Here is a 17,222-nt window from a genome sequence, read left to right on the forward strand (position 1 = left end):
CAATTGACTATGAGCAACTCTGTATACAGTAGTGAAAGGTACACATAGCCCTCCATAATTTGGACATGCGCTGTTGGGCGCGTTTTGTCTCTTTCTGTAGTATTTATTTCATAATTAAAAATTACAATGAAAACGTTCGCTGGCTAAAAAATTTCAAAAAGAACATTAGCTTTCGGCTGTCGATCTACAGCCTTCGATGGATAAAAATGGAATGCAAGAGGATAAAGTATATGCAAAAAGGGCGAGATAAAAATAATAAGAGAACAAAAGCAAAGTAAAAAGTATAGTATTCTTTTTAAACAATAGTCACCTAATTTACACATTTTTATTTTGTTTTTGGTTCTTCTTATTATTTTTATCTCGCCTGTTTTTGCATACGTTTTATCCCTTTGCATTCCATTTTTATCCGTCGCGGGCTGTAGATCGACAGCCGAAAGCTCATGTTCTTTTTGAAACTTTTTAGCCAGCGAACGTTTTTATTTTAATTCTAAATTATGTTTCATCCTGGCAATCTTTAATAGTATTTATTTCATTTGCCAAAAAAGTAGCCACAGATTTCTGCTAATTTTTGAGTTATTTTTTTGTAAAAAAAATACCTCTTAGTCGGCGCGTCGGGTATGTTATGGACGGGTCAATGGGTGAGTGAGTGAGTGAGTGAGTGAGTGAGTGAGTGAGAGATGTATGTATGTCACACCAATCAGATTGGATCTACTATGAACAGCCAATCAAATTTCTTGTTGTAAAGGTAAATGGTACGTGAGAAACACAAGGTAAGTATAAACACAAGGACTTTGGTAATTGAAAAATAAAGAGTGACGTGTATGTTGTCGGTTTGTGATTTTTAGTCCGGTTTGGAGGAGAGTGTGACGGTTACATACGTACATTGGGCTGTTTTAGAGTGCATAATTTTCAGTGAAATGGTGGCTAGTTATGAACGAGATGAGTCTTGAGTTTTGAAGCAGTTCATGAGTAGTAGGCAAATGGCACGAGATATTTTTATTTTTAATTACAAAGGGTAACTTGATACTTTTGTTTTTCACAAGGAGTTAATTCAATTAGAGGTCACGAATCGTCGCTTTTAGTTCTTAAGACATGTTTTAGAGGAGACGAGACTATTTAGATTTGAAGCAGCTCTAACGTTTACAATAGTAAGTGCAGGTAACGATTGTTTTGTTCTTATTGCATGCAAATATGATGAGATATTTTTATTTTTTAGTTACAATGGGTAATTTGACACTCTTGTTTTTAACAAGGTAGTAAATTCAATTAGAGCTGACGAATCGTCGCCACTTGTTCCCACGAGATGTTTGCTATTTTTAGTTACAAATGGTAACTCGACACTTTTGTTTTTCATATGAGAGTAAATTCAATTAGAGCTTACAAGTTATCGGCTATTGTTCCCAGGATATTAAACAAAAAAGAAGCTTTCCTTTCTAGAGTGTTTTTACGTCTCTGCAGTAGCAGTTTAATATTTTTATTTGATGAGCATTTTATGACATTCTTTTCAGTCCGATATTTTTAAAGGTAAAAAGTATGAAAACTGTTCAAATGTTCTTTGAAGACTGTGTGGCACCAAGTTAAAGTGCAATTTAATTAAATCAGACTTTCAACGTGTCAGAGAGGTCTTTTTCTCTTTCTTTAAATTTTCGGTGAAGTAGTGTTGTTGCGTTGTGTTGTGTAAAAAGAGTAAACTTAGTACTCGTATAAAATGCGAAAAGTTCTCTTAACTTGAGTATTTTTGAGCAAAAATTCCTCTTGGGGGCTGGAAGGGCTCCCGAGGGGGTACTCCTAGAAAAATTGGTCGGGGGTGTGCGGCCCGCTTCCCAAAACCCTTACCCTATTTATGACCAAAATCTGCGATATTCCTTACCCTATTTATGACCTGACCAAAAATTCGAAACCCTATTTACGACCTGACCCTCAAATCAAAACCCTGTTTCAGAACTGCGTTATAATTAGCTCCCTAGTTCAAACCAATGTTAAATTACCGTAAACGTATAAATTTGTGAAGGGCTTTTGTTGATTTTCTTTTCGATAATGATGAAAAAGTGGCTTCTTCTTAAAGCATACCCATATCAAGGCTAGAGTGCAAAAACCGTACCCTATTTATGACCAAAATGGCCAAAATCAGCTAAAATCGATACCCTATTTATGACCAAAACGGCTGAAAAACCATACCCTTCGGGGCCGCACAGACCTATATAGCCCATATAAGGGAGTTCCCCCCCCCCGGGGGGGAAGGGCTACGTGATCGGTGAGTGAGGGAGTTATGCATGTGCGCGTGTCAGACCAATCAGAGTGTGGGTTGTATCAAAGAACGAATAAAATTGCCTGTTAGAAAATAAGATGGTCTCTACATTAATCTGGAGACGTGTCAGATTACTGTAGTTTGTTCAGTCAAACATTTTATGGCTTACTATTTAGTTATCTTACCATTACCGATGTAACATCTTATGTACATCATAAACTCCCAGTTTCTTTCTTGCTGTACATCGCAACCAAAAAAACTTGTCAAATCAACCAAATCATTACTGTAAACAGTTCCATGAATGTGCCTATCTCCGAGACTTATAGTTCACAAAAAAATAACTCTTGCACGCCTTGCGTGCCTATGTTTTTCTCAGTTATTGAGGATATTGAAATTATTAAATAAAAAGTGGGGGTCACAGTGCTCGTTTAAGAGAAAAGGAGCATTTATTTTGCTATCGAGCTTAGTTTGAGGGAGTTTGAGGCGCTAATGACGCGAAAATCGTACACAGTAGGGATGCCCAATGCAATGCAAGTCTCAGGTACACAGAAAACCACTATATGATTGATACACCACAGCTCAATTTTTCTACTAAAATACCGCAGAGTTATCGGACGATACGCGGGAGCGCGCGGGAAGTTCAAAACAAACATGGCGGACTCATCAGTTGAACTAATCGAGTTTTTTCGTCCTCATAAGAATGAAGTTAATCTGTATGTCACCAACATTTCAAGACGGCTAGAGAAAGAAGTGGTACAAGTAAGGATTTCTTTGTGTATAATAAGATGTTTTGCCATATAATATGGACAAAAATGGTGTACAACTGAACAATAAGAATTGTCGTTTTCAATGATTCAGGTGAAACTGCTTGAAATATTTTCCCAGTTTGGATTGGTGTATGAAGTACAAGTGATCGATTCATCGGATAGTTCAGAAGGTAACTTATTTTTCTTCTTTTAATTTTCTGATTATAGAAACTCTTTTTAACGTCAGAACTGTGAACACTGAAGACTTGGATACTTTAATAAATTGACGTCAGTTTTTTATGTGTAAAATGTGTAGATGGAGTGGCCCTATACAGTAAGCCTATTAATTTTCTTAGGTGATTACATGATTTTGACTGCAACTTGCTCAGCATAAGTACTTGAAACTTAAAGGAGGCATTTCAGAGCCACTTTCAATGTCAGACAATTTTGAGGTTTTCACTCTATCAGCAACTGCTAAGTAATGGAAATGATAAACCCATTAAAGAATAATAAGTATAACATTGTTGCTAGAACCAGAAGCCTATCACCTGGTGTAGGTGATGTGCGTCTGCTAGAATTCATTACCAGTCTGTCAGTTTAAGTGTTTTGCCTTAGCTGAATCAGCTACAACCCTGGTCTAAACTAGCTGTGACAAAAACTATATTGAAAAAAATATTATCATTTTTCCATTTGTACTGAGTAGATTCCAAAATGTCATTAAATAAATGGAGCTTATACCCCTCCCCTGACTTGTAATGTTTGTAATCATGTGTTTTTGGTGGGGACGGGGATAACACAAGAACTTTATCCTTTGGTTTTCAGACCAAAACAACATTGAATGGAGGTAGTGAGGGGTGGGGTGGGGGGGGGGGGGGGGGCTACAGTGTGGTTTGATTACATCATAGTATCACATGCAATTATTGACAATACTATCTCGACAGTTTTTTGCAGGGTTGTAGGATGGTGTAGCTAAGTGCATTGACCACTGTAAGCATTCAACGTGTAAAATTGGTTTAAACTGTCTTAACAAGCCAACTTGGGATGATCCATTTTTAATCTGATTACTTCCCCACCATGCATGAGAAGGAACCTAATCAAGGCTGCATGTAATAAACTAAAGTAAAGTCAAAAAGTGATTATTAATTAACTGAGTGATTATCTAATAACATGAAAATTATCATTTTTGTCATCAGCTCCTGAGGAGTCCACTGTGAATTGTTCTGACCTGAACTACAGTTCTCTATATGCCTTTGTCAAGTTTTATTCAGCAAGGGCAGCAAAAAAGGCAAAAGAGAGAATAAGTGGAAAGAAACTTTTAGGAGGCCAACTTTTAAAGGTCAGTTTTAGTTTTCCCTTGTGGCAGAGTTCTCATGATAATAATGTTCTTTATCAATTGTTGCATAATTTTTAGGCCAGGCCGGGGTTGCTTGAAAGGTGGATAGCACTATCCACTAGGTATTAAAATCGCTATCCAGTAGATAAGTGTTAACAAAACAAACCACGCTATCCACTGGATAGTGATTCATCTGGTGGATAGTGTTATCCACCTTTTGAAGAATCCAGGCCAGAGGGCTTAAGTGTCCTGGACGTCAGATCAAGTTATTTGGGTTTGAGCCCTAGCCAGGGTCATTGTGTTGTATCCTTGAGCAAGACACTTAACTCTCAGAGTGATTCCCTCTACCTAGATTAGATCTACATGTACAAATGGGTGCAGGTGATTTTAACGCCACAAGGGGTGGGGGTGGGTAAACCCTCTCATAGACATGCTGTCCCATTAGGGAGGTGTCAAAATACTCCTGGACACTTAATACTACAGAAACCAGGATGTGCTCTGCTGGTAATTGGACCTCTTGGTCCGATGCAGACTTTTTTACCTGTGTACGGTGTTATCTCAGTTAGCTTTAATTAAGAATTTATTGGTTAGCATTGTATATGCAGGTCCAGTTTGCTCAACGGAAAAAGTTCACAGAAGTTGTTCGACACCCTTTGTACATGGCAAAGTGCACAGTGCTTGCTAATCATTACTTTGGATTTAATGGGTGGTCAACAAAAATTGTTCAGGTAATGGAATCTTCCTTTCTTCATTTTGTTATGGTCACTCAGAAGTGGTGATTATTTATTTGTTTATTTGTCTTTGAGCTTTAAATACCATCATTAGATCTCTTGTTTAGGGTAGATTACCTAGTACATAATAGCTTTACTAATTACTGGCTACCAAAGTCAATTATCTGAATTTGTAAAATAAAGTCGTTGTTGATGTTAAAATTCTGATGTACGATTTCTAAATTTTTGTGAATTAGGGTTTTCTGAGAGAACCTCAGTTAAGTCCAAACACTTCCATTTGGGTAATATGGGTCACCATAATGTGTCATCAGTGCAGGCACTTACTGTAACTCTTCATGTTTAGTGACTTAAGAGGAGTGTAGCCACTTGCCTAGGTGAGGAGCCACTCCCCTTGATGTAACAGAAACATGGAAAAGAAATTGTTCCTCTCACAAGTTTTTACTATTGCACTTTTTGCAGCTAGAGAGGCTAGAGAATAAAATTGATAACAGTGATTGTCAGGAAAAGAACAATTCTTTGTATAGATGTGTGGTTAGACTGGAGATTAAAGATTGTGAATTCTTTTGTGATGGCACTGGGCATGGTGGAGATCAAAACATGATAGAGCAAGGTTAGTACAGATTGATGGGCTGTCAAAGTGTTAACACTGATATTTTTAAATTCAAACAGTGGCTTGAGGATGTTCACATGAATTGTTTCTGTGCATCCTTACTGTGTAGGAAAATTCACACTCTACATCATCAAGTGTGTGCTAAGTAATAAAATGAACAATAACAGGGGAGATGGCCATTGCTATGGATTTAGCGATCTTGCACGTTCAGTGACCCCTATTTTTCTTTTGATAGATCACCTCCTCTACTGATTTTCTCTGTTTAGCAAAAAAAGAAAGAAAATCTATCAATTAAAAGTTTCAATTTTTTGCAAAATGCACCATCGAATTCTGTTCTTTTTAGTTCTTTGTTTATCTGTGCAGTGGTTTCAAATGCCTCTTGAAGGGTTAAGTTATGTTGGCAATATTTGGAATTATTTATGCAACAGACCCACTTTTATGAAATATGACTAATATCATTTACCTCCGTTGACTCACCTTCGATATTTAAGACCATGTAGACCATCTGTAAACCATGCTGAATTATGTACGCCAATTTGTCACATGCTTTGACTCTGAAATGAAGTTGCTGACTCCCAATTTTTTTTGCATTTTTGACACAGGTAACTCATTATCTGACTGCAGTAAAAATTATTAAAAAATCTATTTACTGGAAATGTTCGTGCGAATGTCCTTAAGCAATGGTATCATAATCTGTCAATAGAGCAATTGTGAGAGTCTTCCATGTGGAAAGAAATTTGTGTCCAATAGCCCAAGGCTAGTAGATTTCTTTTGGAAACTTTTTGAGGAAATAACTATTATGTGACTTTTCAACTTTCAAATTCTTTGTAAATTTTATGGTTCACAGAAAAAGACCCTGCCAAAAGACTTGAATTGCTTGGATATGCCAAGAAACTGGCCCACAGACATGCATATGAAAATGCATTTAGAAGAGTGATTATTATATCTTTGGACAATGGCAAAGTTGGAGTAGAGATAAACCAACAAGACATGCCTGATTGCAGTTTTGATGAGCCTGCAGAGGATGGAATAGTTCATGTAAGCCACATTGAAGAAATACCTGTCAGTGATTCAGATGAAGAACATAATACACAATTAAAACTTCAGAATAAAAGTAACTCTTCACTTGTTTGTAATGGTGTTGAAAGCTGAAATTGAACTTAATGAGCCTGGAGAGGCAGGAACAGTTCATGTAAACAATATTGAAGAAATTAGCCTGTGAGTAATTCAGATGAGGAACACAATACACCATTAGGACTTCAGAATACATGTAACTCTTCACTTGCTTGTAATGGTGTTGATGCTGAAATTGCACTTAATGAACCTGAAGAGGAAGGAACAGTTCATGTAAACCATATTGAAGAAATGCCTGTCAGTGATTCAGATCTCCTATTTTTGATTCCAATTTGAACTGGAAACCATACTTACACGAATTGAGCAAGAAAGTTTCAAGAGGTATTGGAGTATTATCTAAAATTAGATATTATGTAAACAGGAATAAATTATTACATCAATTATATTATTCACTTATTTACCCCTTCCTCACCTATGATTTATCAATTTGGGGCAATACTTACAATTCTACTCTTAAACCTTTAGTAATTCTTCAAAAGAGGGCTATACATATTATAACTTTCTTGAAACTCTGAGCCTCTTTTTAAGGAATTAGAGATTCTTAAATTAACTGATCTTGTTGTCCTTCACAATGCACTCTTCATGCATCACTGTTACTATAATCTTCTTCCATCTTCTTTTGAAAATTGTTTTTTTAGACCATATTGGGTCAAAATTTTACCTCATTAGTATTTAGGTTGTCTCTTTTAAGACTGATAGAATACAGTGAGCGTACATTTTTTCTTTAAATTTTCATGGCTACTGTTGCCTAGCAACAGTAGCCATAATGTTATTCAATGTTTTATTCATGTGAAAAATCAATTTCGAGGAAAAATCCGGTACTTCTCAGGAATGCAATAATGTTACAACACTTTATTACCCAATTTTCGCTCTATTATCTGTCAAGTAGTCACTTACGGGAGGTTAAAAACGAAAGAAAATTTCAGACTTTTAGCTCCAAAAGTGGTCGTGGTCGCTTATGAGAGGTGGTCATTTACAAGAGTTTCCAAATATAGTGATTTGACTGGGAAACTTTTGGTATTTTGGAAAGCTGGTCGCCGAGAAGAGGTGGTCACTTACGAGAGGCAGTCGCAACCGGAGGTTGCTCTGTATTTATTTAAATCAACAATTAAATGGACACTCAGGATAATTTTGCTGCGTTTTTGGTCAAAACAATTATCATTGTAAATCTGTCTCTAGACCTGGCTATGCTTAGGGAAATCCAAACCTCCCGGGGGGGGGGGGACTCACATATAAAGAGGATGGGGGTGATCTTCTGAAATTTTGAAAAGAACCCCTAAGAGGTACCAAGATCCTGTTTTGTGGGCGTGGCTTGAAATGTTTTTCACCCCTAAGAGGTACTAATTCTGAAACAACATATTATCTCTTGTTATATGATTTTCGGATCAATACACCAAAAGATACGGCAAAAGCTCCTGCTGTGGACCTTTTGAGGCTGAACACCTTAAGATCGAGGTACCAAAACCGCTTTTTTAACCCCTAAAAGATACGATAAGCAACCCCGTCCTTTTTATTTGAAAGTTCGAACGCTTTGATACACAGACGAGATGAAACGCAGATTGAAGAAATTGTACAAAAATCGAAGAAGTTTAACATTTAGCCAGGGCCATGTAATAACAAATCAACTTATAGCGAGGTGTGATAAAAATAAGGTTTTGCTTTCGACTTGCGCCAATCCTTTGAAGGCGTTTTGCGTTTTTCGCCCTCTGGTCGCGAGAAAATTGGGGCGAGAGCAAAAAATCGACGGAGTGGGTGCTGGTGGGGCGGGTGAGAGATTGCGGAAATGCTGTTCATTCATTCGCAGTAAATGCTACGAAGGCGATGTAACATGTCTGTTTGGTCAATGTTTGGTAGTCTAGGACCATTTTTTCCAAAAATCGGCCATAAATGGTGATGGTCAATAGCCTGCAACGTTCTTTTCCGAGGTAAGAAGTGCTTGAAGTCTTTAAAGTATTTATACTTGGTTAACTCAGCTCGTATTTACAACGTACATTTGTTAAATAGCATACGCAGCAAATTGTTTTCCAAAATCTTAACAAAGTTAGATGTCGAGGCTGTTATTTGAAGGCCTTAGAGATCACGAGCTTCATCAAACAAAAGCTATTAAAGTAATAAGCTCGTGTTGCTGAGATCTGGTCACTGCAGATGAATTTTGTTATTTTCCTTGTGCAGTCATGATCACCCCTGCATACCTGCCAATCCCCAGGGTACAAAAATCTGGAGACGTCTAGAAATCTTTGCATTGTAAGAATGTCATTTTCAACGATGCCCGAATACTCTCCGAAAATCACCCGAAGGCCTTCCGAATGTTCCCAACGTCTCTCGGTTAGAACAGCATTTATTTTTCATAATCTTAAGAATGGCTGACTGTTAGGATAGCGAAACGCCGGTCAACGACCCATTTGGCAAATCGCTCATATTTTGCCCAAAGATACCCTTAGGTGACCTAATTCTAAAAATCATATTTCAAGGTTCCAGCGAATTTTTATTTTTCAGAAATTCGCGAAAATTTGAAAGCGCGGTCAAAGTGCGGTTTTTCGCGTAATAAAATGACCGAAATAAGGCGCGAGGACAAAGCGCTGGTAAAGTCTTAAAATAAATTCAATTGACTTCAAACTTCACACAAATGTGGAACAACCACTCTAATTTATTCCCCGTTTTAAACTAATCTCAGAGATGTTGATATAGTGGTTTTCCGAACCATTTTAAAAACACCTATGAAGCGTGTGAAAAATAACGGCAAAATATAGGTCATGTTTAACAGCATAAAAATGCATCTGGTACCTCACTTTCCGATTATTTTACTTTACAGCCTAGAAATATCATTATTAAACATATATCATGCCAAGTTTCACGCTCGAACTCGGAGTATTTCCCTTTGAGAAAAACGAAAATCTACGTCAATGTGTTGGGCGCAAATAACACAATAATTATACACGAACAAGAGACAAATCAGTTTCAACGGCGAAAGTAAAAGGCCATCATTCATTAAAATCCCGTCAATTCACTGCTATCAGTAGAAACATAATGTCCACTGCATAAAAACTGTTTTTAGACCTTTTCGAAACATTGCGCGTTAACTTTGTTTAATTTCCTGTCCGCCGTCATGTCTAGTCTGTCATCCCGTGTAATTCATTAATGTAAACAACACTCTGAATGGTTTTCACGACAAACGCAAGAGATTTCCTGTAACCTTACTGTTTTCGGTTCACCAAAACGCTTTAAGTTCGTTAAGACACAATAATGGGTCAACTTGGAATGCTGTTTAGCATTAAGGACGTTAAAGGACTGTAAATTAATCGAGTCGAAATATCTTGAAGCAAATCAAAATCGCGCCCTTATTCTAATTTGGCAAACAGCGGACCTCCGTTCAAGTTCAAGAAGTCGAGAGGTTAATTCGGCAATTTATTACCGGTACAACAACAAAATCAAACCGAGGTCATCAAAAGTGTAAGTTTAAAAGTGTAGTGGCGAGTCCCAAATAAATTTCGCCTTTCTAAAATGGAAACAAGAAGTGAAACGCTCTGACCCGAAACAAATAAAAAAAATATTAATACGACTAATTTAATCCGAAAATGTTACAGAAAACATACCTAAAAGCCGTCGATTCCCCTCAATACCACTCCACATTGCCTTAAAGAGCCCAAGCTTTCTACTTTAAGAATCAGAGGCCTAAGGAATCTGTTTTTATCATATCGGCAACCATGCTGCGTGGCTGATATTCGGGACTCAGTAAAAGTTGTCACACAACCGTACGAGCAGCCCAGTCACGCTTTCACTGCTCTTGCGCAAATGTTCAACATTTCGCAATTTACATAAACCGATTACAAGTTTAAAGTAGTGACAGTAGATTGAAATGCGCTTCTTAAAGCTGACCTATCCAGGAGCAATTATTTCTTGTTCTTGAATGGCTCTTAGTTGTAGCTACAGTCGGGAACGGGGGGGAGGGGGTACTCCTGGAAATTTCGGATATCTGTATGCCGTGGAAGATTAAGTGGTCTCCAGCTCTTAACGCCAACACTGACACACCAGATGATTCTCGAAGTATCACAGGGATCACTAAGCTAAATAATTTTGAGTTTAGCTCCGCTGAGTCAATTACCTGTTGGCGCGCACATTGCATTGACCGTGGACAGGTGGAAAAACAGTTAAACGGGAAAAGCCTGGTGCACATTGTAATTTAGCGTTGTTCAACACGCAATCGGTCAGGTTGTAATGCTAATCGTATTTGACAGAATCTCAAGTTTTCTTTCGACACATACTGGGGTGACATACTCCTAGATGGGCGTGACCGGGAGCCATGAGTCAAGTCAGTCAACTCACAAAGCTTAACAGAAGAGTGATAGTGAACCACTGGTGGAAGGACTGCAGATTGCCCCTACGCTTTACCCTGATAAGCCTCTGTTTTATTCTAATGAACTGATGCTGTGACAATAATACTATTTAGCTTTACGAACATGCTAATTGTCAAGGGTTTCTTTTGCAATTTAGTCAGACATCGCTCTTTCTTTATTTCTGCTGGAAACATCGTTCTCTAAAGGAGACTTCAGGTCATTTTCTAAAAAGGCACGAACACTGCGACCCCAACATCGGTGCCATTATCAACGGGTGTGACCGAGAAAGCGTCTGGTGATGTTTCCATGGATAGTAACCATGCATTGCAGGGGTGTATTAATGTCTTCAAGGCGGCTGCATTCGTGTCTTTCATAGCCTGTCCACTTTAGAGAGGCACTTGTCTCTGGAGAAATATACTCAGTCACTGGAGAGACATTCCCTTATGGACTTAGCCAAAATGTGCTACAAACCCTGCTTGGAGCAAGCGTTGGCGCGTTACTCAAAGCCACAATAGGTCACCAAGAAGCCCTTGTTGTTTCAAAAGAGGGTTGGGCTCTCAGGGCAGTCAGTGACAAGCAGCAATCGTATGTTATGGCAAAATTCCGCACTGGTCAAACGACAGGCCGAAAGCTTGACGCCGAAATGGTGGCGCGGGAAATGCGCAGAGCCCAGGATCCTTATAATATTCGTCTTTTTCAGGTGCTAGTTTTTCGGGATGGGGAGGATCGTTAATTTTTTTGTAGAGAGGGAGAGGGAGTACAGGAGGAAGACCGTTTAGAGGAAAAACTCATGGCCGAATCGTCTCAACCTCGTTCCCAGGGTCTCTCATCTTACTGCACCCTGGAGCGTACTCCAGTCGGGCGGTAAGATGAGAGACTCTAGGAACGAGGTTTGAATCACCCTTTTGATTTGAGTCACCCTTTCCAAATTCGCTGCAACGATTAATTTACCTTTATCGAATTAAAATTAGATGATCCAATGCATTTTGTTTCCGACACTGCGCGTAGACGCAGCGCAACAGTGCCTTAACAAACTAATCACTCTAGAACATCTGAAAACATAGATCTCGCAAACAGCTTACTTTCCTGAAAATAGTTTTTCACAAAGAACTACTTATTTATGATTTTTGTATACTGCAAAAGAAACCCTTGACAATTGGCATGTTCATAAAGCTAAATGGTATCATTGTCACAGCATCAGTTCATTAGAATAAAACAGAGGCCTATCAGGGTAAAGCGTAGGGACAATCTGCAGTCCTTCCACCAGTGGTTCACTATCACTCTTCTGTTAAGCTTTGCGAGTTGACTGACTTGACTCATGGCTCCCGGTCACGCCCATCTAGGAGTATGTCACCCCAGTATGTGTTGAAAGAAAACCTGAGATTCTATCAAATACGATTAGCATTACAACCTGACCGATTGCGTGTTGAACAACGCTAAATTACAATGTGCACCAGGCTTTTCCCGTTTAACTGTTTTTCCACCTGTCCACGGTCAATGCAATGTGCGCGCCAACAGGTAATTGACTCAGCGGAGCTAAACTCAAAATTATTTAGCTTAGTGATCCCTGTGATACTTCGAGAATCATCTGGTGTGTCAGTGTTGGCGTTAAGAGCTGGAGACCACTTAATCTTCCACTGCATACAGATATCCGAAATTTCCAGGAGTACTCCCTCCCCCCCCCCCCCCCCTTCCCGACTGTAGCTACAACTAAGAGCCATTCAAGAACAAGAAATAATTGCTCCTGGATAGGTCAGCTTTAAGAAGCGCATTTCAATCTACTGTCACTACTTTAAACTTGTAATCGGTTTATGTAAATTGCGAAATGTTGAACATTTGCGCAAGAGCAGTGAAAGCGTGACTGGGCTGCTCGTGCGGTTGTGTGACAACTTTTACTGAGTCTCGAATATCAGCCACGCAGCATGGTTGCCGATATGATAAAAACAGATTCCTTAGGCCCCTGATTCTTACAGCAGAAAGCTTGGGCCCTTTAAGGCAATGTGGAGTGGTATTGAGGGGAATCGACGGCTTTTAGGTATGTTTTCTGTAACATTTTGGGATTAAATTAGTCGTATTAATATTTTTTTTATTTGTTTCGGGTCAGAGCGTTTCACTTCTTGTTTCCATTTTAGAAAGGCGAAATTTATTTGGGACTTGCCACTACACTTTTAAACTTACACTTTTGATGACCTCGGTTTGATTTTGTTGTTGTACCGGTAATAAATTGCCGAATTAACCTCTCGACTTCTTGAACTTGAACGGAGGTCCGCTGTTTGCCAAATTAGAATAAGGGCGCGATTTTGATTTGCTTCAAGATATTTCAACTCGATTAATTTACAGTCCTTTAACGTCCTTAATGCTAAACAGCATTCCAAGTTGACCCATTATTGTGTCTTAACGAACTTAAAGCGTTTTGGTGAACCGAAAACAGTAAGGTTACAGGAAATCTCTTGCGTTTGTCGTGAAAACCATTCAGAGTGTTGTTCACATTAATGAATTACACGGGATGACAGACTAGACATGACGGCGGACAGGAAATTAAACAAAGTTAACGCGCAATGTTTCGAAAAGGTCTAAAAACAGTTTCTATGCAGTGGACATTAGGTTTCTACTGATAGCAGTGAATTGACGGGATTTTAATGAATGATGGCCTTTTACTTTCGCCGTTGAAACTGATTTGTCTCTTGTTCGTGTATAATTATTGTGTTATTTGCGCCCAACACATTGACGTAGATTTTCGTTTTTCTCATAGGGAAATACTCCGAGTTCGAGCGTGAAACTTGGCATGATATATGTTTAATAATGATATTTCTAGGCTGTAAAGTAAAATAATCGGAAAGTGAGGTACCAGATGCATTTTTATGCTGTTAAACATGACCTATATTTTGCCGTTATTTTTCACACGCTTCATAGGTGTTTTTAAAATGGTTCGGAAAACCACTATATCAACATCTCTGAGATTAGTTTAAAACGGGGAATAAATTAGAGTGGTTGTTCCACATTTGTGTGAAGTTTGAAGTCAACTGAATTTATTTTAAGACTTAACCAGCGCTTTGTCCTCGCGCCTTATTTCGGTCATTTTATTACACGAAAAACCGCACTTTGACCGCGCTTTCAAATTTTCGCGAATTTCTGAAAAATAAAAATTCGCTGGAACCTTGAAATATGATTTTTAGAATTAGGTCACCTAAGGGTATCTTTGGGCAAAATATGAGCGATTTGCCAAATGGGTCGTTGACCGGCGGTTCTCGATCCTAACAGTCAGTCATTCTTAAATGTTAAGTTGCTCAGTGATTCTAAAGTTTTACATCTTGTTTCAACATCTTAGTGCTATCGTTATGATCTATGCTGAAAAGTCCACATATTCCATCACAATATCTGCTGTAAAGCAGGGTTTTTACTAACAGAAAAAATAAGAAGGAAAACAGGTCTAAAAATAACAAAGTTTATATGGAAATCTGATTTTAAATAATATTCATAAACTGTGCTTCTGCAGGATTCATGAATTGAAAACATTACTGATTAGGCCCTCAAATCCTTTGCCTAGTGCCTAAAGTTTCCAATTCATGAATTTGTCAGAAGTGAAGTTTTATTAATTTAAAACTATTTGACATTGTGACTTGCAGCTCTGACCCGCTCACATTTCAAAGTGCTTGAATTTTCAAAAAACCCACAAAAGTAGCTTATCTCAAGTGTTGACTGATGGCTGAACGTCAACTAGAGGAATCTCCTTCACTTTCTGCGAGGCAAGTCTCCTCACTACGACCCTCAAAGCCTGAGGGAAGGGCACCTAAGAATTCTTTTTGCAGCGAACCGAAATCCATGCTGGCAATCTTCCCTTCAAGTGTAAACAGCATGCGAAAACTGCGCCAACCTCCTTCCATGTATTGTGCGATTGGATTGGTTGATTTCTGACCAATTACAATTCTCGTTAAATATATATCGATTTCATCGCTCTGTTTCCCGTTTTCCGATGTTTTTCGATTGAGAACAGCTCAAATAAGAGCACTAAATCCACTTCTTGTTTTATTTTCCTGTTTGGATTCTCGAAAATAACGAAATTGATGGAAAAAAAATTGAAAAAAGCCACGTTAGGTATTTTCCGGGAGATTTGGTGCTCTAACCGGGAGACCGGGAGATTTGATGAAAAACTTGGAGACTCCAGGGAAAACCGGAGAGTTGGCAGGTATGCCCCTGGGTGCTGGGTATTTACATAAGTTAAGCTTAACTTACTCAAGTGTTAGAACTTACTTGTATTGTGTGTTGTTTACTTCAAAAACACATGAAGCTATAACTTAAAAACTTACTTAGGGTTGATCCACACTGAGAACAAAACTTTTGTTTAAGATTAACAAACAAACCTGGACGAAATAATTTGTCTGGCATGGGGGAGGGCGGGGGGATGTTGGGGGATGGGGAAAATTACGTACAGCTCATCAATTTTGTGACTTTCAATGTCTTCTTTATCGGCAATCGAGTGGGAAATGAGCTAGTTATATAGTTACAGGTGGCTTTTATTTATAAAAATGTTCGTACGAAAATTTATTCAATGTAGAGCATTTCTGCGGTAAGATATTGACTTGCGTCAGAAATTCAAAGAATACCTAACTTGAGACGGTGCAAGTGACTGTAAAGCGGCCTTAAATAGCAGATGTTCGAAATGTAGAGGGGAACTCCTATATGAATAGGTCGGGGATGCTCGTCGTCTGGGTACAAATCAAGGATTCTGGTCTCACTTAGGGTGTTGATGACGAAACGTCACCATTTTTAGCTGTCAAAGTAACCTTTAGGGTGCACTCAAAGAAATAACAATGAAAAGAAACGCTCTCATTTAACTTCTGGTTTTAGGCTTGATTTCTGCTGATCTCTCGAGTATGCGAGTTGGGTCTACAAGTGCACGAGGGATCCTTTCTTGAACAGTGGCTAGTAATTGAACCTATTCCATTTAAAGTGGTATCTTTTAGGGGTCTAATGAAGCTTGAGCAACTCCCATATTAGTCTTCTTTAATTTGGGAGTTAAATTCAAATTTTCTAACGAGCATCCATGACCTTTTCATATGGGAGTCCCCCCCCCCCCCCCTGGGGTTTCAATGGACTAACAGGAAGTGATCCAGCGAAGGAGTGAAGGAGGGATGGAGTGAAATCACTTCACCACTACATCTTGGAAAATAATATTTTTCAAGTTCAAAAATAAATATTGTACAAGTTAAAAACTAAGACCTAAGACAACCATAGAATCTCAAGACCTGGGTTTGCTTTAATTTGAACTTAATGTCAGTCTGGATCACAAGTAACAAAACAGTGTTATTTAATAGTTCTTGGATTCTCACAAAGCCACCCAGTGATACGAGTGTAAGATGAAATAAAGAATATTAAACTACAAAAATAAATAGGGAAAGCTCAACTAAACTGGAATAAAATTCCATTTCTACATGGGCAAGTTTTGGTACTGTGAACAGTCTGCTATTTCATGTACATCAACTGGCGTGCATTTTAATGACTAAAGTTACGCGCTAACGGCTTGCATAAATTGAATGTGACTTCATAGTGGAGCTATAAGAAATTCGGAGGGGGTCTTAGGTCTTAGTTTTTGTGATTCGGAGGGGGTCTTATGTCTTAGTTTTTGAAATTTGGAGGGGGTCTTAGGTCTTAGTTTTTGAGATTTGGAGGAGGTCCTAGGTCTTACTTTTGAAATTCAGAGGGGGTCTTAGGTCTTAATTTTTGAGATTCAGAGGAGGTCATATGTCTTAGTTTTTGAGATTTGGAGGGGTCAAAGGTCTTAGTTTTTGAGATTTGGAGGGGGTCTGAGATCATAGTTTAAGTTTTGAGATTCGGAGGGGGTCTTAGGTCTTAGTTTTTGAGATTTGGAGGGGGTCTTAGGTCATAGTTTAAGTTTTGAGATTCGGAGGGGGTCTTAGGTCTTAGTTTTTGAGATTTGGAGGGGGTCTTAGGTCTTAGTATTTTAGATTCAGAGGGGGTGTTAGGTCTTAGTTTTTGAGATTCGGATGGAGTGTTAGGTCTTAGGTCTGTGGTTTATTAGACACCCTTTTTTGTCCGCATTACTTCCGGGTGTCACTGTACTTAAC

At 38.6% G+C, this 17,222-nt stretch overlaps 1 protein-coding gene across 1 annotated transcript; it reads left to right on the plus strand.

Annotated features, from left to right (window-relative positions):
• Positions 1–2,664: 2,664 nt before the first annotated feature.
• On the plus strand, positions 2,665–7,190 carry LOC145495951 (RAD52 motif-containing protein 1-like). The gene is made up of 6 exons (XM_081475546.1): positions 2,665–3,007; positions 3,107–3,185; positions 4,188–4,330; positions 4,933–5,055; positions 5,518–5,668; positions 6,516–7,190. Exons 1-6 carry the CDS (start codon positions 2,900–2,902, stop codon positions 6,818–6,820), a joined length of 909 nt encoding a protein of 302 aa, XP_081331672.1. The 5' UTR covers positions 2,665–2,899; the 3' UTR covers positions 6,821–7,190.
• Positions 7,191–17,222: the final 10,032 nt, after the last annotated feature.

This window comes from Orbicella franksi, chromosome 8 (assembly GCF_964199315.1).
Source record: "Orbicella franksi chromosome 8, jaOrbFran1.1, whole genome shotgun sequence".
In the NCBI taxonomy this organism is placed as follows: domain Eukaryota; kingdom Metazoa; phylum Cnidaria; class Anthozoa; order Scleractinia; family Merulinidae; genus Orbicella; species Orbicella franksi.